This window comes from Acomys minous, assembly GCF_964271855.1.
Source record: "Acomys minous genome assembly, chromosome: 19".
Taxonomy (NCBI): Eukaryota; Metazoa; Chordata; class Mammalia; order Rodentia; family Muridae; genus Acomys; species Acomys minous.
In genome coordinates, this window is record NC_140499.1 from 49,486,935 (window position 1) to 49,510,074 (window position 23,140).

A 23,140-nucleotide genomic window follows, 5' to 3' on the forward strand; every position below is an offset into this window, starting at 1 on the left:
CCCTGCATCTGGCTCCTGAATCTTCACGGGTAAGATTGAATGACTGGGATTTTGTTAAAAACAGCACAGCATGAAGGTCGCTGGTTGCTCTCAGTGCTGGCTGCCCTCGGTTCCTTTGAAGACACTGGCTGATTTTGGTTGTTTTGAAGGTAGGAATGGGTCTCAGATGTCAGCGACATGCCGAGGAGGCAGTACCTGAGCAGGGATTGGCTAGAGGTCCTCACTCATGGACATGTGTGTCCGTAATAGAACAACAGTTTTTGTTCATCCCTGACAGCAACGGGTAAAAGCTTGCACTGTATCTGACAGTGAATGGCCAGATAGAAGAGGGCTCTTTGTCACAGAAAATTAGACATTTCTCCATATCAAGACACTGCAGGTGGGGCTTAGGGAACCTTCTGAGGCAGTGCCCAGTTGGAAGCTCACCTGCTGCACTGTCAGGGATATGAGGACCAGTTGCTCATGCACCACCAGCAATGGAAATGACATATATCTACCAGCAGCAATTGCTCTGATCACCGACCACATTTCTGAGCTACACCTTGTCGTTAGTCTTACAACAGAAAACTTAATTACACGCATAGAACATTTAGTGGAACCTTTCAAAAACAAGTTGCAGAGACTGTGATTCATAAGGAGTTTTTTTTTTCTTGAGAGAGAGAGAGAGAGAGAGAGAGAGAGAGAGAGAGAGAGAGAGAGAGAGAGAGAGAGACTGTCAAATGTTGTTCTTTAAGTGTTATTAACCTTGCTTTTATAGACATGGTCTCTCTCTCTCTCTCTCTCTCTCTCTCTCTCTCTCTCTCTCTCTCTCTCTCTCTCTCTCTCTTTGAATCCTGGGCTTTCTAGGTAGGCTACGGTGGCTGGCTGGTGAGCCCCAGGGACCCATCTGTCTGCTTCCCCAGTGCAAGATTACAAAAGCACATCAGTACTTTTCAGATTTTTTACATGGAGTCTGGAGAACAAAACAGACCCTCAAGCTTATACTTCCTTGACTGAGCATCTCCACAGCCCCATTATTATTAATTTTTTTTTATCAGTATCTGAAATGAAAGCCAAATTCCCCATCCGAGAGAACGTCTAGTGAGCACCCACGCACCTCAGCTTGAGGGCGGCCGTCCAGAAGGTGGGCTGCCTTCTGTCTCCGCTGATCTCGCCACTCCCGGTCTTGTTCCTCTGGCGACGGGTCATGCTCCTCCTCGAGATGCTCTGCCTGTCCCACCTGCTCCATCTCCTCCTCCTCCAGTGCCTTCCTGTGCTCCTCTTCTACTCGGTGCTCCTCTGGCTGCCTGGGTTCTATCTGATTCTGCTCTTCCGGAGCCTGGAATCTTGCTTCCTTCTGCACAGAGGACAAAGGTTTCTCTTCTGTTCTGGTAGGCACTGCTTCATGGCTCTGCCACACCTCGTTATTTTGAGACAAGCACACCACAAGACATGACACTTTTCTATCTCAAAAGTAGTGACATTACTCTTTCATTACCACATCTAAAGGGCTACAGCATCAGCAGACTCCTAGAGTCAAGAGATATACACAGCAGGACTTAGAGAAGAAAACAGGTGTGATGGGGCTTCTTAATTCTCTCTGCACATCTTACCCTAAGAAATCTAGGGGGCCTTTTATCTCAGAGAACGGTCAGAGACCAGGAAAGAGAAGCCTATCAATGACCATGAATCAGGAAAACACTTCATCTCTCCTTGGACTAGAAAGGAAGTAAACAACAAGTAAAACAATAAAAACCAGAAATCCTCAAACCCCACGCTTGTGAAAGTTTCTTCAGGGTTAACATCCTTCTCAAGAGATATTTGAAAGGACTAAGATACGATGTCAGACTCAGCTGAAGAAGGATTGGGTTGACTTCTCATCAGCCCCATTTACTAGTATCCAAAAGGGACTGTTAAATACCTATGTTAATTTACAGTAATTTCGGCTAAACAAGACCCCAAATAGTCTTTGTTACAACATGCCAGCCAGTGTGTGTGTGTGGACCTTGGCTGGCACTTCTCAGAAGGGCCCCATCTTGTTTGTTGAGACTCGGCTCACGAATTAGACTGGACTGAGTGATCAATGAGTAAGCTCCAGGGACCCTCTTGTCTCTGTTTCTCCAACTCTGTTGTTATAGGCACAGGCTACAGTGCTTGGCTTTTATGTGGGTACTAGGGACTGAACTCAAGCACCTGTCAGGAAGTTGACTGAATCACCTTCCCAGTGCCAGTCAAAGATGAATGTAGCTTATGACACCTTTTTGTAAACCACAGGCAGTCAGTGAATTTATTATAATAAATATACATTTATGGATTATATGTTGTTGTAAATATAGCATGTAATAAATTGACAGTGTAAGCAATGTCAATACAGAACTCTAAACCAAGAGAAAAGACATTTTTAGAGAATGTCTTTGCTACGGTAAGGTAGTGCTTTGTATTTGTTAACTGCTTGCCCCTCCTCCCCACCGGCCCGAGATTCTCACTGCTTATGAGCCGACTATTAAGAGCCTCAAGTATTGCTGTATATCCTTGCCGCCCTGTCTGACCAATGAAAGGTCTACACCTGGCCAGGGCAGAAGAAAGGGGCAGAGTGAAAGTTTGTAGACTTAGGAGAGAGAAGGATCTTGGGCAGGCCCGGGGGGGGGGGCTTTGAAATTCTGCTTGTAAAGAAGTGGTCCAGATGAACAGCATAAGCAAGGATTTGGGGATTACGGATGGAAAATAGCCCAGATAGAAACGACTGAAGCAGGTGGCCTGGGATAGGGTATGGGAAGTGATGAGGATAGTTTAGTGGGTTAATTATCTGCCCAGCTCCAGGGAAAATAAGGCTTATTCTAAAATACAACTGGTGTCTGTGTCTTTTATTGATTATGACAACAGGTTAGATAATACCGCCATAATAATGATAGGTGAATTTTATAATAAACATTATTAAAAATTAATATGTGTCCTCTCTAAATTTGTTAAGTCATAAATACATTTTCCATAAGTTTCCAATCTTTTTTTGTTCCATATTAGTAAGGAAGGTGAAAAAACAGATAGGAAAATCTGTACTGCCTTGCCCCTTTTCTTCATCAAAAAAAGTTACTTCCTTGGTCAGATTAATTTCTTATAATTGAGATGCCGAGGGGACCACACCATGAGCAAATTGAAATGGGGAGCCCTACTCCGAAGCGATCAGGGATATAATTATCACTCGTGTAAAAGTCAAGAGTGTAAATCATGAAGTGGGGAGAGAAGTTCTTCCTTGACTAGCTGAGAACTTCTGGAGGTGTAGGTTTGACAAAGTCCTCTGGCAAGTTTGCCATAAAACTGCCTTGTAGAAAATGTTTCTCTCATGGGCTCTAAGGACTTTCAAACACCTGTCGTTTGTCCCACTCTGTCCCTTCGAGGGAGGTTAGGGTACATAACTACTACCTCCAACTGACAGTTGGAACAAACCAAGCTCTAAATCATTTCACGGTGAACCCAGGGAGCTGGGAGTCAGCCGAGCAGAGCACAGCATCACTGGACAGGCAGGCCATCCTATTGGGCTGTCTTAAATAGATGGATATAAATCCCCAAGAAAGAACTGGATTGCAAGGATGTCAAGCCTGCTTTTGAAGGAATGATCTGATCATGCAGAAAACATTCATAGGAGAACTCCATTCATGTTGATTTCATTATTTCCATAGGATGGCCACTTGGAGACAAGTCTTCTCAAATGCCTACTGCAAGCCCTCCACAGCACACATGTGGAGGTCATAGGCCAACTCTACCTTCCTCCATTTGGGTCCTGTGAATTGAACTCAGGTAATTAATCTTGAGAGCAAGGCTTTCACCTGCTGAGCCATTTTGTCAGGTCATACGTGGAACTTTGTCGGAATTAATGATAAGCAAGAGCACACCACTGGTGATGCTCTAATTTTGAAATATGCTTAAGCAAGTCTTGATTTTCGTGAAGAACAAGAATAACGTGGATTGTGATCAGGTTACCCAGCTATTTTAATATGATTTTGGCATGTTCTATACACACCCAGCAGTGTACCAGATTCCACTATATTAAGTAGGCTGCTGTATAATATTCTCATGCTATTTAAAACCTGTTCATCTATCCAATGGAGAGAAAAATCATCTCACCTTCAAATATTCAGACACCAGAGCTCCTTTAATACAAGTAAATTAACATGTAACAAGAGCCAGAAAATTCTTTCTCAGTAAATGCTACAGCTTCAATTAGCAGTGTTTTCCCTACAGTACCTGAACTGGTTAGAAATAAAAATCCCCACGCCAAACATCAAATTACCTGAATTGGAAAATGGAGCTGTGGCTGAGAATCCTGCATTTATTTTATATATATATATATATAATAAACTGCATACAGCAAGAAGAACCACACAAAAAATTAGGAATTATATTAATGTTACATTCATAGCGTTTTGGCTATTTGTATTTGGCAACCTTGAAGAACACATCTTTCCTATCTTGGTGCGTCTAAAATTCTTAATGTAAATCAATATCTATCATATCTCGTCATTATCACCTTAAAACATCTAACTAAAAATAATGACATCTTAACCCCTAAACAACTAAGCTTAATTGTAAAACTAACTGTCTGGTCTTCAGCTCCATCAGAGACTTGAGAAGGAATAACATTAATCACCTGAGTAAACAGGAAGTGCAGGTTAGCAGCGAGAAGCCTGCATTTTTAAACATACCTACGTCTAGGAATTTGCGTGGTAGGAAGAGTGGGCGGTACAGAGAAGAGCAGTTCTCTAGACAGTTCCACAGGGAACTGCACCTCCCAGGGGTCCCAGGCCACACCTCTCACCTCTTGAAGCTCTCCTGCTGGCTTCTCTCTTACGTTGTAACCTTGGGGAGAAAGAGTCCCTTGGGGAAAGGTGACATTTCGGTGCTCTGCTGGCTCTGGGTTTCGAAAGCTTGGAATCCTGTTGAGCGTATCCTTCAGCTGCTTATATTCTGCAACTTGAGTCTGCACAGCAATTGCACAGGTGGGGGAAAATTGCACAATTTGAGCAGGAAAGAAAAAGACAGTATTCATAGGTTAACTGGATGGGCTTTTAAGTTTACGGGATGACTAGAAAAACATTGAATCTAAGCTTGTTAGCAAAGTTGCAGACTGCCTTCATGCACTAGCGCTTCCTCTTGGCCATGCTTAACCATTTCTGAGTGAGCACATGCAAATTAGAATCAGACTTTAAAAGACTGAAAAAATATCTAAGACATGTTAGTTTCCCAGGCTATGTGAGACAAAATAAGAACTTCATCAATATTATAAACATCATTATTAGAAGACAGCTAGGTAATCATTGTTTATCATATTAAAAACCTACTTAAAGACTTACATAATTATTCAAACTGAGACCCATTAACAGTATGCCCTGTGTTACATCTTTTAACGGAATAGCTATCTATCATCTATCTATCTATCTATCTATCTATCTATCTATCTATCATGTTCACCTTCTTCAGTTTAGTTGATTTATACTCAATATGGTTCTGCACTTGCTACTTTCAAGATAGCTCTCTACAGGGGGCTCTGAGGTAGTAGAGAGCAGTGAAATAAGAGAAAAATGAAGCTGGGCTTTTTCTTAAGCTGAAAGTCCTTTTGGCTTAAATTGACAAAGGCTGTGTATGAGTTTGGAACTAGTATAGGACTGGAATGCTCTCCTATAGATGCCTCACCATATATTTGATGTGGGAGTTACAGAGAGAGAGAGAGAGAGAGAGAGAGAGAGAGAGAGAGAGATTACAAGAAGCTGGAAAGGTAGAAAATGAACCAACAACTTGAACAAAATCAGTGTATACATAGTTCATATACACTACCATTCTTATCCTAAAACCAGAATTACTGTTTAAATAAATACTTACATAGACTCTCTGCTCTTCCATGCCAAGGGGGAAGCACTGCTTTACTTCCTCATTTTCTTTAACGTGTGTGTGTGTGTGTGTGTGTGTGTGTGTGTGTGTGTGTGTGTGTGTGTGTGTAGGGGGACTGTGTATATGATATGCATACAAATGTGCACGCACTTGTATGCACACACATATGGAAGCCAAAGCCCACATCGGTGGCTTTCCTCTACTTCTCTTTATCTTTGTTTTGTTAACACAAGGCCTCTGAGAAGCCTGCAGCTCACTGATGCAGCTAGGATGCTCAAGGATGCACCTGTCTCCAACCCACTCCAAGCTGAGATTATAAGCACGGGCTTCCATATCTACGAGGTCTTTTCTATGGGGGCTGGGGATCCACACTCAGGTCCTCAGGACTGCATGCCAGGCACCGTACCAACTGAGTCCTCTCCCCAGCTCTGTTTTGTCTCTTCTAATTTTCAAAAAATGATGGTGTAAGCTGCCTCAATATGTATCAGAGAAGTACTCTCATATAGTTTGTATAAAAGTGTAACATATCACCGGCAGGGGCCTTTACCTCAGAAATTAATCAGAACATTCGGGAATCAACTTTGGAGATCAAACAAAACAAACAAATGACATCCAGATAGCAGCACTTTTATATGAGGGGATATATATATATAATTCAAGTCCATGCATTTTTTTTTTTTCAGTTTCCTCTAAGGTACTGGTTCTCGACCTGTGGACCACAACTCTTCTGGAGGTCAGATGACCTTTTTACAATGGTCACCTAAGAGCATCTGCTTATCAGATATTTACATTATAAATGATAACAGTAGCAAATTATAGTTATGAAGTTGCAATGAAAATCATTGTATGGTTGGAAGTCACCATAGCATGAGGAACTGTAACAGCATTAGGAAGGCTGAGAACCACTGCATTAAGGTGTCCAACACGTAGAAGGCAGTCGAGTCATAGTTCTAATATCAATGTACATCAAAGATAATATTAAAATATGTAAGACAGTATCCTCTACTCCAAAAATTATACTTAAATTTTTTTATATAATTTTAAATTTAATTTAAATTTTAGAGTGCCTGCCAAAGTGTGTGTTTGTTTGCTTGCTTGTGAGTGTGTGTGTGTATGTGTGTGTGTGTGTGTGTGTGTACAGAAAGTGCAACAGCCAACTGGCCAGAAGATGGTATAGTGTAAGCCTCTGGATAGGAATGCTGAGAAATGACCTTAGGTCCTCTGCAAGAGCAATATCTGCTTTTAACTGCTGAGCCAACTCCCTCGGCCCAAGCAATTATAGTTCACAAGGTCTGGGGAAAGGCCCACACACCTCCTATGTTGCTGAATAAGTCTCATAAACACACTCAGGAATGTGACTTTGACACCAGACACACGAGTTAAGATTGTGCGTGGTGGGCAAATTTTTCAGGCTAACTACTGAATTTCCCTTTGGCCTCACTTTGCTTAAACTCTAGTTTACTTAATTATAGAAAAACACAGGGTATATACTAGATTATGAGTTTTTAAAATTAATTTTATTATTGTATATGTATGATATATGTATATGTGTCTCTATGTCTCTCCCTCTGTCTTCCCCCAACAAACCTCTCTTACAAGAATAGGAATGTAGGTATAATTTAGGACTAACAGCTTCTATAACTATGACAAATTAGTGTCTAAGCTGCCAGTCAATGGTATTTTGTTACAACAGCCCAAATTAATAGAGACATATGGTTCTAACTAAGGTAATTAAGGGACAAAGTAGTTACAGCATAAAGTGTTAAAACAAAAAATAAGCTCCCATCCCCCCCGCCCCCGAAAAAAAAAAAAACTCTCAAAAGGCAGAACCTTGATCCACGTCTTAATGAATCAAAATACTTAAGGTTATATAAGCAGCTAGCTATACTTAAAAAAAAAAAAAACCTATACATAGGCTCTGTGTGTAAAATTACAGTTTTCTATTTTAAAATTGTTTCAGGGCTGAGAAAGGGAAGCTAGGTGGTTTCCTCAGGAAGGGGTTGGGGTGGCTGGAATTAGCAAGTTCCAGGCCAATGACAGACTGTCTCACAGTGGAGGACCTTCTGGCTTCCACTTACACATGTGCACACAAACACGCCTATAATAACGACAGAAACCTCAAAAGCTGGCTCAGTGCTCATGCGCTTATTTCACACCTTGTTTAGGTTTAGGTCACTAATCCAACCATTTTAGTTTAGTTTATTTCTATGCATTTCCAGATTGTTGCTTCTTATTGTAATAATTTTGGCTATTACACACAGTGTCCCAGTCAGCTTGCCACATTTTACTGTGTGAACCTTACATAAAACAACCGTTGACAAACTTTTTGAAGAAGATTCGGAACGCAGCAGTGTCTAGAATCAATCAGTTCATAGACCGATTCATAGTAAAAGTCATTGTGGGCAAAAGAGTCATTGAGTGTCACCAGTCGACCAAGGTCCCCAAGGACTGGTGGTTTGCAAGGCCCTACCCCTCGCTGCAGACGCCATGGGTAGTCAACGGGGGGGGGGGGGGGGGGAGACAAAAGAGGGATAATCATTTGGTTCTGTGGCCTCAGTGAGGTTTCCAGGTCTCCAGTGCAGGGCCCCACAGCAGGGTGCACAGAGGCAGCTGAATTGGGTGCAGCAAGACATAAAAAAAAAGTAGATGACATAAAGCTGGGAAGGGGACAGGTTGGGGACTCGATGGGATTTGAGGGGTAAATGCAGGGTGAATATCATCATATATTGTATACATGTGTGCAATTACCAAGGATTAACTTAAAATTTAAAGAAAAAGTAATGTGAGAGCATACTTAGAAAACTGTAAAGCAAAATACTTTTTATAATGTAAAAAACAAAACAAAACAAAACAAAAAAAACCCTGATTGCAAAAACAAGTCTTTGAAAGAGATGTACCTAGGTGTGAACCCAATGTATTACACCTTTTGATAATTATATGAAGACAAAATCGAGTAACTAATATCACCTTTCCAAGCTTTCCATAACTTGAGCTTGTCTGTTTATTCATTTAACAGACACATACCAAGACACGGCTTATGCCAGCGGCTTCTCTACTCTCTACACATAGGGCGATCACGGCTCTTGTTTTCCCCTTTCCACTGACCCTTCTGTTTTTCTGTAGTATGAATAGCCCTACAGAAGCCTTGTCCCAGAAAGAGTATATACATACAGGTTGGGATACTGGGAATAAAGGAAGGAGAGAAGAAAAGATCTTGGAATGATTTCTTTACGGAGTCAGCACCGCAAAACCCTATACCTAGTTTACTAAGAGTTGCCACTGGCCAAAGAGATGCAAAAGACCAGACTCACAAGCCTTGCTGTGAGTTAAGCATCAGAATTGCTCATGTGTGATGCAGGAGAAGCAGAAACAGTCATGGACAAAAGGAAAGTTTATTTAGTAGCCTCTTCAGTGTCTTCGGAAAGCATGCATTTCCCCCCAGGATTAGGAGTGCTGTCATAAGCTACTCTCTGAAGCTTGTGTTGTAAGAAACTACATGCAGGAGGGACTTCAGAAACAGTAAGCAGACTTCAAAAGGACCCAACAATGGCTGCTTCTCTCCTAACCTGTGCGGCAGCCAGTGCACTCTTGTGGTCTTCCAAAGTCACTACAAGCTGCTCATGCTCGGAGAGTAAACTCTTATGCTGTTGCTATACACAAAAGAAGAAGTTTACACGTTGAGCTATGTGAACGTCACAACACCAAATTCTTCGATCTGGCCACCCAAACGTTGATTTGCTTGCTTGGTGGCTGTTGTGTCATGATTTGTTAAGTTCAAAAATTACTGGAGAGAAGTATGATTTCTGGAGTATTCTAAAGTCCATCAGAAGTGCTACCCAGTACTTACATTAGTAGTCAGTATCTTAAAGTATAATTATCCAACAAAATAATGAGTCATTATTGATACAAATACTGAATGCCATAGGCTACCTTTAGTTTATGATGACAAAGTGGCAAGATTTTCAGAAATACTCCAGGTATGCAAAGCCCATGACAGCAATCTGAGTTTGTGAAGCAGATCACTTAGGGAATGAATTAACAAAAAACAAAACAACAACAAAAAAGAACTTTATTTTTAAGTGTGTGTGTGTGTGTGTGTGTGTGTGTGTGTGTGTGTGTGTGTGTGTGTGTTAGTGGTGTTAGGGTATGCATGTGAATGCAGTGTCCACGGAGGACCGACAGGACATCAGATTTCCTGGTGTTTCAGTTACAGGTGATTGTGAGCTATGGTGCTGTGAGCCAAACTTGGTTCCTCTGCGAGTGCAGCAAACACTCATAATCTCTGGGCCATTTTTCCAGCTCCCAGGAATGACTTCTGAAGCCATTCTGCAGGGTAAAGCATACAAACACCCCAGAACCAAACGCCTGACTCATCTTACCTTGACATCTTGAAGCTGTGTGTGAATATCTTGGTGTGCTTTTCGTAGCTGTCTGTTCTCTTCTCTCAAGTTATATACCGTTTCTGTTTTATGACAAGAACAATCGCACGTAAACACTGAGAGTTCCCTAGTTCTTTATGCCATTATCTGAGGCCTGAACACGTATTTTAAGATGTATTTTGAACTTAAAACTGTACGATATTCCAAATTGGCAAGATTATGTCATGTCTGCACACAGCGTGGGTTCAAAGGCTCTTTGCAAAGTGATCTGGGCCGTTGGCTTAAGCCTCTGGAAACAGACTATGCATTACATGGTAAGTCAACAGTTCAGTGATACAGCTGTTGAGAATGAAATATCTCTGTTAATAAATGAGCTCGTGGGACTGGGTGGAATAGGCAGGTGTGGTCTCGGCTTTGAGGATCATCACAAATGAAAAGCAGTTATGAACAGAACAGACCATTCCTCATAGCATGAATAATTTTCCCATCCCTTCAGAAAGTACTTCAATTAGAGGCAGAAGGAACCCCACTCATCTGATGATAACCTCTAATTTTTTCTTACTCCTATCAGTGATGTCCTAGTTAATCTAACTTCGACTCTGAGTAGGCCTTTTCAGAGCTGGAATGAGAGAATGTTGAGTAAGAAGAGTGAGGTCGCAAAACCTCCCCTCCCTGTTGAGGTACCAACTTCCTCTTGAAAACGCTACATCGACCGCTCCAGTTTTAGAAACTGTCATTCTATGTGTTTTACATGCCAAGTACTACTCAGACTTACAAACTTGGTGTTTGTTTTTCTTAAATGTTTGCCTATATAGTCTTTTCCGTAGCTGAATATTCATCACTGTTTAAAAATGGATCTAACAATATCTGGCAGTTTTAGGCCAATGACTGCATGGCAATATGTAACACAAGGGAAGTTAAGTGCTGGCTTGGTGATTATATAATTTATTTTGGAAGAGGTGATGGTTGAGAGAGAGAAAGGGGACACAATTCATATATGAGCTGGGACAGCAGGCATTAAATAAATCTGGACTGCACCAGGCAAACTGTCCTCATATACAGATACTTCTACAGACAAGGCTCCATCTTTCCCGGTAAGTCAAGCATCAAAGGGGAGCATCTGCCCCTTTCTCTCACCACACTTGGTACAGTTCTACTTTCTTATTGTCCATTCTTGACTCCTGGGCACAGGAATTATGATTATGTTTCAAGGGAAAAAGTTAAGAACAAAGTAGGATCTGGCTTTCACATCATAGTGGATTTTCTCAGAAGTCAAAAATCAGACATCACTGGCCACCTACAAGAACATTTCGTGTACTGCAAGCTGCATGGGGCCTTTTAACAAAAATACTTGAAATGCCTAAACTTGAATGGCCAGCTCTGATTTGTTATTTGCAAACTTATTGACAGAGGCTTCTATGTTTTCACTGGGCTTCTGCCAGCAAGTTTTGCTCTAGTTCTTCATATGCTAAGTCAAACAAGACCCCTGTCTGCCTGCATCTAGGTTTGCCATGAGGATTCAGTAAAACCATCAATGGAAGGGTTTCACTTAAGCTGGTCCTAATACATTATAGAAATGTCTCATCAGGTATTACATTCATAATGATGAAGAGACATCTAAGTTTCCATGCTGTCAGCCTTCCTTGGGAGAGGAGGAGGTTTAAATGCTCACATTCAGCTACAAAGACTGCCAGTCACCACGACTCTTTGTCGACCACAACATGCTTTAACTTTATTGCTTCATTCTTTTTATCCAGAGTCATGTCATAGTTCTGCTTCTGTTGCTGTGATTAAATACACTGATGAAAGCAATGTGGGGGAGGAAAGCTTTATTTTAGTCCACACTGCCTGGTTATAGTATATCCCTTTAGGGATGTCACAGTGGCAGGAGCTTGTGACATCTGGTCACACTGTGTTCATAGTCAAGACATAGAAAAGGAAGGACACCTAGACTCACCCCCCTCAATCATTTTCACTTAGCTGTCCACAGTTAGGTTAGGCCATCCCATCTCAACTAACCCAAATAACCAAAAACATCATAGGCACACTCACTTTCTATCTTTAAGTGGTGTGTGTGTGTGTGTGTGTGTGTGTGTGTGTGTGTGTGTGTGTGTGTGAGATTTCTTTTCTTACTGAAAGCTTTCTGTATTTCCACTCTTGTCTTGGGTAAAAAGTTCTGAGGCTGAAATACCTTTGTTGTCAGGAGTGACATATTTTATGGAATTCTGATTTCATCATTAAAATTTTACTATATATGAATGTTGCTTTGAAAAAAATAATGAGAAAGACCTGGGCACACACCTGTAATCCCAGCACGCTGGGAGGCAGAGGCAGATGGATCTGTGAATTCAAGGCCAGCCTGGTCTACAAAGGGAGTCCAGGACAGCCAAGGCTGCACAAAGAATCCCTGTCTCAGAAAAACAGAGAGAGAGAGAGAGAAAGACAGACAGACAGACAGACAGACACAGAGAGAGAGAGACAGAGAGAGACACACAGAGAAAGAGAGAGACAGAGAGAGACACAGAGACAGAAAGAGACAGAGAGACAGAGACACAGAGAGAGGATGGAGAGATGGTTTAGAGCTTAAGAGCACTTACTGATGTTCTCGGGGATCCTGGGTAATTTCCCAGCACACACAGGACAGCTCACAACCACCTACAACTCCAGTATTGGGAGATCTAATGTCCCCTTGGAGACACCAGAGGCATGAGGGATGCTTGTGGTGCACAGACATACGTGCGGGACAAAACACCATATACATAAAACAAAAGTTATAAAAGAAAACAAAACAAGTGGATTATGCATAAGAGAGAGTGCTATTCAGTGTGATCATTAACACTGAATGCAGTAAATAGTAAAAAGGCCTTAAAGTAGGCCAGTACCGTAGCACTTGCTGTGTGTGTGTGTGTGTGTGTGTGTGTGTGTGTGTGTGTGTGTGTGTGTATGTATGTGTGTGTGTTCTTGTTGCAATGGTGGACAAAAGCATTTCTGGCCCTATCCAATACCTTTCAGCTTCGAAAGCTCTTGTTCCTTTTCTTGCTGCAGCTGCAGGCACCTCTGCTTGTGGTCGATGAACGTTCTACTGAAGTCCTCCCCTTGCTTGCGGTGCTCCTCTTCCAAGTCGCTGTGCTGTTTCTTCAGCTCCTCGTGCTGACTCTGCAAGACGCATACTTGAGCAGGCACGTTCTCTAAATAGACTTAGATCTCTAAATCTAAGTCTGTTTCTCTCTAGTCTAGTTCTCTGTCTTATCAGAAGGGGAGACTACATGAAGTTAAGGCTGTGCTCTGTTTCTGCAGTTCCCTGTCATTTTCTTTACCCTTCGACCCAATAGTTTGAGATGACGGTGAAAGATAAATCTATCCTCAGTTTTAAACACCAATAAGTGTAAGAAGCTAGCATAAAATAAGGAAGAGGGAACAATCTAAGCTATTTCCCTGGAGTCAAACTACTGGAGAAAGAAAAGGAGTGATAAATTTAACCTTAGCTACACTGTGTATTTTTCTCTACTTAACAAGCAAGATCGAGGCTGCACAATATTCATGTGAGGCTCCAAGGTGACTCTAAGTTAAGCTATCTAAATCTGAAAACGCTCAAGACTTTTCATGGTGTCATATTTGTACATATCTACCACCATCTTTTATTCCTTTTAGGATTGCTGGTTCTTCCTAGTTCACGTGTGTTATATTGACTACATGCCCAAAAAAACCACGGCAAGAAAAAGTCTGCTTTTCTTCAGTATGCCCCCTCAGTTTTCTTCTCCATATTTTAGAAGTACTCAAAGGCAGGACTATTGACCACAAAGAACCACTTTATTCAACATCTCTTTGATTTTCAATCTTCTAGTAATCCAGTTTGAGAATGGTTGGGGTAGAGGAGAGAAAGAGAAAGAGGGCTATCTTCCCTTTGGGGGAAGTAACGAATTGTTTCTAGAGTTCACTTTTATTTATTTGATTTTATATTAGAATTTTGCACCATCATTAGAAATTAGTGAATTTCGCCAGTCTCCAAATGCTTATGTGGAAGGTTGCCCTGCTCTAATGTACTATACTCTTGGCGATAAGGAAGGTCTCTTTCACTAGAAAGTGTGTATCCTGCTGATATGAAGGCATAGGAAACAATAAACCAACACATAGGGCTGATGTGGGGTGGAGACCACGGTAGGATTTGCACATGGTGCTGGATGCTGTGCGAATCGCTCCCAGCTTGACAGAATCAGTGACTTTCTTACTTTTTGTGGTTCTTGTCTTCCTGACTTGTGATAGTGAGTTTTACCCAATGTCCAGGGGAGAAAAATATGTAAATAATAAATTGTGTTCTTGGAGTAGTTAAAAGTGCTTCTGTCAAACATTAGTTACACAGACAAGATGTTTGAGTTCTACACACATTAGTCTGTGTAAAATAAAAGAAAAACCACTGTGAGAAACTAAGAAAACAAAGGACATTAAAGCTATCAAAGAGAACAAAAATTTAAAAGTAGGTAACAAGAAAGCCTCATTATTATATGAGGAAAGGGGAAATACATTAACCTCATTTTTTTTTGTAAAAAAAAAGTAATAATCATGCTGAGGTATTATAACTATAGACAATTTTTAGATAACCATGTCTATAGACCAAGTAAACTTTCTGTAAACCTTCTTTTTTACCATATTAAATACGGTTAATCAGTTTGAATATTTCCTGCTCCTCTCTTCATTCATTAGCGACATTTATGTTACTTACTTTCAGCATCTGATGTTGGACATTCAATGCGCTGTATCTGCTATTGGAATCTTGCTGTAAATAAAGGAAAATCAAATCAACAAAAGATAGAAGATCTGGTTCTTTTGCTGTGGACAGCTTCATTGCCCGATAAAAGATTTTCACTTTTGCTTTTGTTTTCTTTTTTTTAATTTATTTAATTTTATGTACATTGGTGTGAGGGTGTCAGATCCCCTGGAACTGCAGTTACCGACAGTTGTGAGCTGCCATGTGGGTGCTGGGAATTGAACCTGAGTCCTTTGGAAGAGCAGACAGTGCTCTTAACCACTGAGCCATCTCTCCAGCCCCCACTTTTGCTTTTGTAAGCTAACATAAATTCTGTGTTAGAGACAGCATGTCTTTAGGGCCATCTCATCTATCTGTCTGTCTGTCTGTCTGTCTATCTGTCTATCTGTCTATCATCATTTATTTAGCATTACTGGAGATTAAACTTTTCTACCACTAAGACACCCCCTAAGAGCACCTGTTTCTTTATTTAACAGCAGAAATGAAGTCGTTTCCGTTTTCTTCTGGGTTTGTTAGATTTTTGTCATGAAAATCATGAAAATAGACTCATCATAAAATGATAGGTTGACAGGAATCTTAGAAAGGATTTAGTTCTGTTTTTCACAATCGAAAGAAGCCTAGAGGCCCAGTCACTCAATGAACTTCTGAAAGTCACTGTGTAAACCTAATACAGTATTTTGTGCCCAGCAGGGTTGGGAGGGGTGGGGGAGCATCCATTAAGGGCAGGCCTCAGGGCTCTGTCTGCCTGTCTCAAGGGTGAAAGGAAAGGCTGTTCTTCCCTCAGTGTTAATGGGCATTTGCATAATCTTCACTTCACTACCAGAGTGAAACACTAGAAGTAGAGCAAGTTATTTACATGGTAGCAGAGGAGAAGGAGGAGGAAGAGGAGGAGGAGGAGGAGGAGGAGGAGGAGGAGGAGGAGGAGTGGCGCTTGAGCCCAAGCTGATGGTAGCTGAACTCCCCCTTCTGATCCCATGTTCTAGACCATTCCACAGTCCACAGAGCAGCTGTCCATACAGGCCTCCCAGTTCCAAAATACTAGGCTGCCACTCCCAATGAATACACTGAAGACACCTGGAGAGTTCTGTCTCCCTTCGATAGGCTGGTTTATTTTTTGCACAGCAACACCCCTGCTGTGATCTGTCTCCACACAGGTGCACTCTGTGGTTTCTTTTCATAGCTCCTAAAATAAACTACACTTTTGCTTTATCATTTCATTGCCTGCCTCTCTTTCTATCTGTCTGTCTTTCTCTCTCCCCTTCCCCTCCCTCCCTCCCTCCCTCCTTCCCTCCCTCCCTTTCTTTCTTTTTAGTTTATAAAGAGATTACATTACAAAATACACAACTGTATGCGCACAGATCTGAATGGGCTTTTGAAGGCAAGTTAAATTTGAAAGCTAAATGCCTCTTTCAGGCAATTCAAAGAACTAGCTTTTCTCAGTGTTGAAATACCTAAACATGCATGTTTTATTCAACTAACACTCATACATTTTTCTAATGTAAGAGAGTGACTCTTTCTCCATTCAGTTTTAACCTTAAAATATTTTTAAATGCCAACATCACTCAGTCTGTCCATAACTCATTCTTCAGATGCTTGCAAATGGCAACTCTAAGTCAGGTCTCCTGTTTGATAGTACTTTGTAAAGGCAAACCGAAGTCTTGCATGTCATTGAAAAGAGAGACCATAGTCAAATAAAAGAGTGAATAAAATGACCCTCTCAGGCTGGAGAGATGGCTCAGCCATTAAAGGCTAGGCTGACAACCAAAAAACAAAACAAAACAAAACAAAAAAAGACCCTCTTTGCTGGCCATATATAGTGCATATCTGTCATCTCAGCACTAAGGAAGTAAAGACAAGAGGTCAGGAGTTCAAAGTCATCTTCTGCTACTCAATGATTTTGAGGCCATCTTGTATGGAAACCCGTTTCAAAACTCCAGAACCAAACCGAGCAACAAAACTTCATATGACACAGTGAGCCTATCTAAATTTATCATTAATCATCATTCATGTGTCAAGAAGCATGAATAGGGAAGTTAAAAAAAAACAAAAACAATGGTTAGGCTTTTCCTCTCTGAATTTTTTTGTTTGTTTTTTCTTTTTTTTTTTTTTTGGTAACAAAAATCTATGACTACCCCAGAATGCTAGTGATAGAGTAAAAGTTTTTGCACTAATATTTTTATCTTCCTCAAAGTTCATGAAAACAAATTAAATCGAAAAGAGGAAAAAAGCCTTACCCTTCCTTTGTTTAGCGTTTCTTGTGCTTCTAACTTATAAACAAGGAAATCTGTGAAAGATAAAAATGGAGAAAGTATATGTTAACACATTTAAAAACTTTTAAAGTCTCAGAGGAAAAAAGTTATACTTTACTCAGACTTACAAAAATGATTTCAGTGCAAATCAGTCTAACTGGTGGTTTAAGTACTTCATTTTACAACTCAAAGCTCTGGAAAACATGTCACAGTTTTCCACTTTCCCTTCTATGTGCAAATCCTGCATCACCAGAATGGCTGTCAAGTGTCTAATAGCACACTTGGAATGTCTCTGTGAAATCTGCCTTTGAAACTCAGAGGCTTGGGTATATCTGGAGGCAAGGGTGATTTAAAGCCTCCCCCTAGAGGGCACACCAAATTTCTTCTGGAACTGAAAAGACAAGCAAGCCATCTACTCCATCTTCAAAGCTCTGAAAACTTTATTATCCACTAGATGGCTCCATAAAACCACTCTGCAGGTGGAAGACAGGGCAAAAATAAGTCTTAAAGCATTTCTCAGCATTTGTAAACTCTGTTCAACCTACGAGTCAGGGAGTATTGCATTGTACCTAGCACCCAACCCACACTCATCAAGGGAGCCAAGGGTTTAAATTCTAAGATTCATCACAACATATGAATAAATAAGAAATAAAAAAATGAAGAAAACTACCATTAGCTGGTTGTTGGAATGCATGTTTTCATTGAAAACTCTGGTAAAATTTAATGCCATTGCCTGTGTTGTGTTAATTTCTAACTGAACAACTGTGCCAGTAAAATTTTTAATGAAATAATAATTACAGCTACTTCATTCAAAAGATTCCAGGTAGTGGGTCAACTCACTAAGTTACAGACCTAAGGTGGAGTGTATAAAAAAATGTCATATTCTAAACAATGCATGTTTTCCTAAACCACAACTACTGAAAGAGATTTGATGCATTAGTAATATACCTATGTAATATTTAGAAGGGAAGCCATGTATTACTTCTGAAATGATTTGTATGCCAACCTATGACCTCAATGAAGACTGCAAAAAATAGAATGAAAATTTCTAAATCTAAACTTGAGCCTCTTATACAGACGGTTCTTCATGGGATTGGAGGAAACAAAGACCTTTCAGTCGTGACCTGGATGATGAAGCGCACACATGTTCCATTTGCTATCTGACTTGAGTTCCCAAGGGAGAAGAAAGAGCTGTTTACCCCATCACTAAGACTATATAAAATGTCTGCAAACCGTGCCTAACACATTTATTGACAGCTCTTTCTCTGCCTACCTGGTTTCGGGTGGATTTGAGAAACAACTTAGGAAAAAGAAAAAAAGCCAAAAGCATCATAGATCAATTACATGATACAACAAAGAAGGGTAGGAGTAAACAACAGGGCCCAAGCCCTCACTATCTTACCTTCCTTTGCTTTCTTGTGTTCAAGTCTTTCTTTTTGCAAAGATTTCTCTAACCTTGATCTGTGTTCATATACAACTGCAAGAGAAAGAGTTAAACTTGTCAGAGAACTAAAAAGTCCAGAGTGAAATAAATAGCAATTTAAAAAACAAAAAAACCAACATAGGGCCCACATCCAATTAAAGTAAAAACATAAATGTTCACGGTTGTGGTGAAGAAAGCAGGTAGATGTGTTCAAAGATCCATATTCTGTGCAAGTAATATGCACGAGTGACACACATGTCACTAGGCATAATTCTGGGCAGACTCTCTAGCAAACCCTGATATGTCAGGTAGCCAGGAACCTTTTCCTGTGCTCTCCTAGGTGTGTGTCTATAGGAGGTCCGCCACCAGGCAATTGTGTCCACGTGCAGGATATCAATCACAGTCCACAGGGCAGTTCCGCCCTCATCCACATCCCTTGTTCTTGCTTCCCTGGTTAAGTACCAGACGAGCATTTCCCTCTTAATGACTCTTATCTGCAAAGTCAGTGTGCTCTGCATCTCAAGAAGCATGAGCTAAGCCAACTGCCACGGAAAGCTAAGCAGCACACCACTGTGAAGAAAGAGGAGACTCTCTTTCCACTTCCGTTATGTTGAAGCCAGCGTGTACAAGAAGGCAGAGAAAGAGGACAGAGAGACTCGCCAAAAACCCACGGAAGTGCTCGCACTATCCGGGAGAGCAAAGTGATGTCCGTTCTGGAAGGTCTTTCTGCCTGCTCAGCTTTCTGCTTATTCATACACTTTGAAAAAGTCAGAGTCGCTTGCAGAGAAGGGAGGAAGATACACTTGTGGAGGGAAACAGGGAACAGTGCTCACCACGGCTCCTAACACATGGGTGCGTGGACATCAGCAGCAAGCAGAAGCTGCAAGCGAAAGAAATTTCACCTTGGGAGTGGATGAAAGGTGATTTATTACCCTAGACTGGATCAGATAGAACAATCGACAAACCAATGCCATGCGTATAGGTGTAAACTATTAATAAATTCAGGGACATTTGATTTTGTTTTAATTCCCAGAGGAGCCTGAGAAATCAACAAATGTGTCTCGGACTTTGTCTGGGAACAGAAAGCTCAGTGGCAGAGTGGTTTGAACAGGCAGCGAGGGCTGAGAAAGGGATAAATTCAATTTCAGATGTGCTCTCCAACTCCTGTTTGTTCAGCACTGTGTCAACTATGATCTCATTCTCCGGCAAGCTAAGCCAATTCTGTTACTCTGTTCTTTGATCACACCCAAGCACCCCCCCTGGCTATATATAATGCCATCATCTTTGGTCAATAGCTGTCTGTATACAACACAAATGGCTGCTGCCAAAGTTGCCAGGATCCCAGCACCCGCCTCTTCTTTCTCCTGCTATGACCCCTTGGTGCTGAAGGGCTTGCCTGCTTGTCCCTCTGCCATCTCTCAGTCACAGCTTCTTGTTACTAGTGAGTGCTCTTCTCCCTCCTTTGTGGCCTAGATTGGTGCGAAATACCCCACCCTGAATGGTTTCTGGAATGAGGAAGGAAAAGGGAATGGTTACACTAAAAAATAATTATGATATGCATGTTGTTGATCCATTGCCAATAATATTAGCCTATTTCTTTTTACTTGAAAAACCCTGAAGATATGCCAAGTATCCTGGGTTTTTTTTTTTTTTCAGTTTATTAGAATCTGGAAGCCAATTTTTCCATAAAAATTCATTGGCAATAAAGATAGACCAGATAGAATCTTTACGTCCTTCTAGAAAACACAATCACTATTCCCTTCCCTCTCCCCCTCTCCCTCCCTCCCTCCCTCCCTCTCTCTCTCTCTCTCTCTCTCCCTCCCTCCCTCTCTCTCTCTCTCTCTCTCTCTCTGTCATGCGCGCGCGCACACACACACACACACATACACACACTCACATACATCTTTCACCACACATTTCTCAGGATTTCGAGCTAGTGATTTATCTAATAGGTTTATTGCTTCTGTTAGAGGAAAGATTGCTAATCAATCCTTGTCACCTGTCTCTATTTTTCTATTTATACTCTGAAGTCAATAGCATTAAGTCCAGTGGTGGGGAGTTTAAAACAATGCTTCAAACCTGCCATTCAAACTCATTAATCTGGTGAAGAAGTCATTGGCGGGGAGTGGGGGGGGCTCGGTAATAATCCTCTCCTCCTAGGTTTGTTGAAAGGGGATGCAATATTTTGCATGCAATAAATCATTGAAAGAGGGCTGGGTGGTAGTGGCACATGCCTTTAACCCCAGCACTTAGGAGGCAGAGGCAGGTGGATCTCTTGTGAGTTCGAGGCCAGCCTGGTCTACAGAGAGAGTCCAGGACAGCCAAGTCCTGTCTCAAAAAATAAACAAATAAGCAAGCAAGCAAACAAACAGAATGGAATGAAGAGAGGGCTCATTTCAATTTTAGAAAAAGAAGGAAAGAAGAATCTCTTAAGGGTTTAAAACAACATTTGCTTCCTCCAATCATTTAGCATTTTAACACTGAGTTTCATCTAAAAGTTACAGAAGAAACGCTGTGTGCATTTACTTCTGGGTGAAACACTATTTTCAGAAGTTCAGAGCAAAACACTGCAACTCAGAACTGAGAAGCAATTCTTGTCAGAGGTGAAGAGATGGCTCAGTAGTTGCAAGCTCTTGCTCATGCAGAGGACCCAGGTTTGGTCACCAGAACCCACACGATGGTTCACAGCCATCAGTCACTCAGTTCCAGGGGATCAGGAGGCCTTCTTTTGCCCTACACAAACACCAAGCATGCTTGGGCACATCTAAACACTTGCACACAAAACATTCAGACATGTAATATAAGTAAACATTTTATAATTTAAAAAAAATAACACCCCGAAATCTTCAGAAAGCACCACCTAGTGACTTAACTCCTTAAGCCAGGGGAGGGCAATGATTCTTTGGCAGAACCAACAATAGCCATAATTTTTTCCCTCTTCAATCTGATTACAATATAACATTTTCCCTTTACAAAACAAGGCCTAAAACTTGGATGAGAGTCACATAGTACAACTGGTGGAATAATTAAAGTTCGTCAATAATCAAATGTTAAATGAATAAGTTTGTAATTTCAACACCTGTGGCTATAGGAAGATAATTAGATAACAAGTAAGAAAAAGGAAAATAAATTCAGAGCAATACATAGTTGTCAGAACAGAACGTTTTCAAAGGCTTTGGGTAACTTCAGGATTAAAATCAGGTATTTATGATAATCTGTACGTGAGTGTGTGTTTTATATGAATCTCTATGGATACGTGTGTGTGTACACATGCATGCACATATACATGTACATGCATGCAGAGACATAATAAATGTCAGGTCTTTTCCTTGAGAGCTCTTTGTCTTGTTTCTTGAGGCAGCATCTTTCATTGAGCCTGAAACCTGTCCATTCAGCTAGGATGCATGGACAATGAACGTCAGAGGGCCCACTTGTTACACCTTCAGTTACAGACGTGCTCCACCGCACCTGGCTTGTTTATGTGACTGCTGGGGAGCTAAACATGAGTCTTCATGTTGGTGCAGCTGTTACTTCACCAACTGGATTGTCTCCCCTGTCCCATTATTACATTGTTTTAGAAGCACTTTGACCTGTAGCACCAAGTCACTATAAATGGGGTGGACGCCAGCCGCTGGGCCCTTTCTCTAGCACACAGAAGATGGTGATTCAACATGAAAAGAACATGACAGATATGTATTTTTTGACAGAGATATTTTTATTATCTCTCTTCTTCTTGCTTTTGTAATTTTACTTCATACAAAGTCTGAAGATGAACACAGAAGATCTTAGAAAATCCATAGTCAATAACTACCTAAAGGGACAAAGGAGATAAATGGTATGTTTGACCGTTACCTTGGGCCTTTCTTCCAGCTCCCGAAAAGGGTAAGAGGGCATCACTAAGGCACAGTGCTAAGGTCCGTCTTCCTGGTTTCTCTTTTATAGATGAATTCCTTCGCTGTTATATCAAGGACTTTCGTCTCACTCTATCCCGAGTTTAGGTAGCTAATGTTTGGAATTTGAATGTGTTTGGAGATTCATGTGTTAAAGGCTCAGTCCTAAGTGACCCCATTGGGAGGCAGTGAATTTTAAGCAGTTGAGGCTTAGTGGGGTCCCTTGGCCACTGGAGTAAGCAGTTGAGGTGTTGTCTGTTTGTTTGTTTGTTTTCCCACCATGTACAGAACAATAACAGCAACACCAGGGCCAAACATTATAGATTGGGACTTTTAAGACTGAGTCAAAACAAGCCTTTCCTCAAGACATTCCTTTGATATTTGTCGTAGTGGCAGGAAGCTAGCACACACATCTTCCATTACAACCTTTCCTGCCTGGTTTGTAATTTATGCTTTAATCTGGTTATTAGTTGGACTTCCATGAATGCATAAGACCCACACACATTGAGAACTGCCTTCTCGAGTCTTCTATTCACATCCTGAATGATTCACCTTATTATTCATCTTCTGAC

General features: G+C 41.1%; 1 protein-coding gene across 3 annotated transcripts in view; it reads right to left on the reverse strand.

Moving 5' to 3' along the window:
• GOLIM4 (golgi integral membrane protein 4) overlaps nucleotides 1-23,140 on the reverse strand; it is an 86,120-nt gene that overhangs the window by 17,766 nt on the left and 45,214 nt on the right. The window contains exons 2-9 of one of the 3 annotated variants that reach the window (XM_084769259.1): nucleotides 18,658-18,732; nucleotides 17,241-17,290; nucleotides 14,962-15,015; nucleotides 13,247-13,397; nucleotides 10,242-10,324; nucleotides 9,429-9,512; nucleotides 4,793-4,954; nucleotides 1,097-1,399 (exon numbers count right to left, since the gene is read on the reverse strand). In XM_084769259.1, the coding sequence (XP_084625385.1) occupies nucleotides 1,097-1,399; nucleotides 4,793-4,954; nucleotides 9,429-9,512; nucleotides 10,242-10,324; nucleotides 13,247-13,397; nucleotides 14,962-15,015; nucleotides 17,241-17,290; nucleotides 18,658-18,732 (962 nt within the window). The remainder of the gene's footprint in view (nucleotides 1-1,096; nucleotides 1,400-4,792; nucleotides 4,955-9,428; nucleotides 9,513-10,241; nucleotides 10,325-13,246; nucleotides 13,398-14,961; nucleotides 15,016-17,240; nucleotides 17,291-18,657; nucleotides 18,733-23,140) is intronic. The other 2 variants (XM_084769260.1, XM_084769261.1) reach the window with 2 other exon arrangements.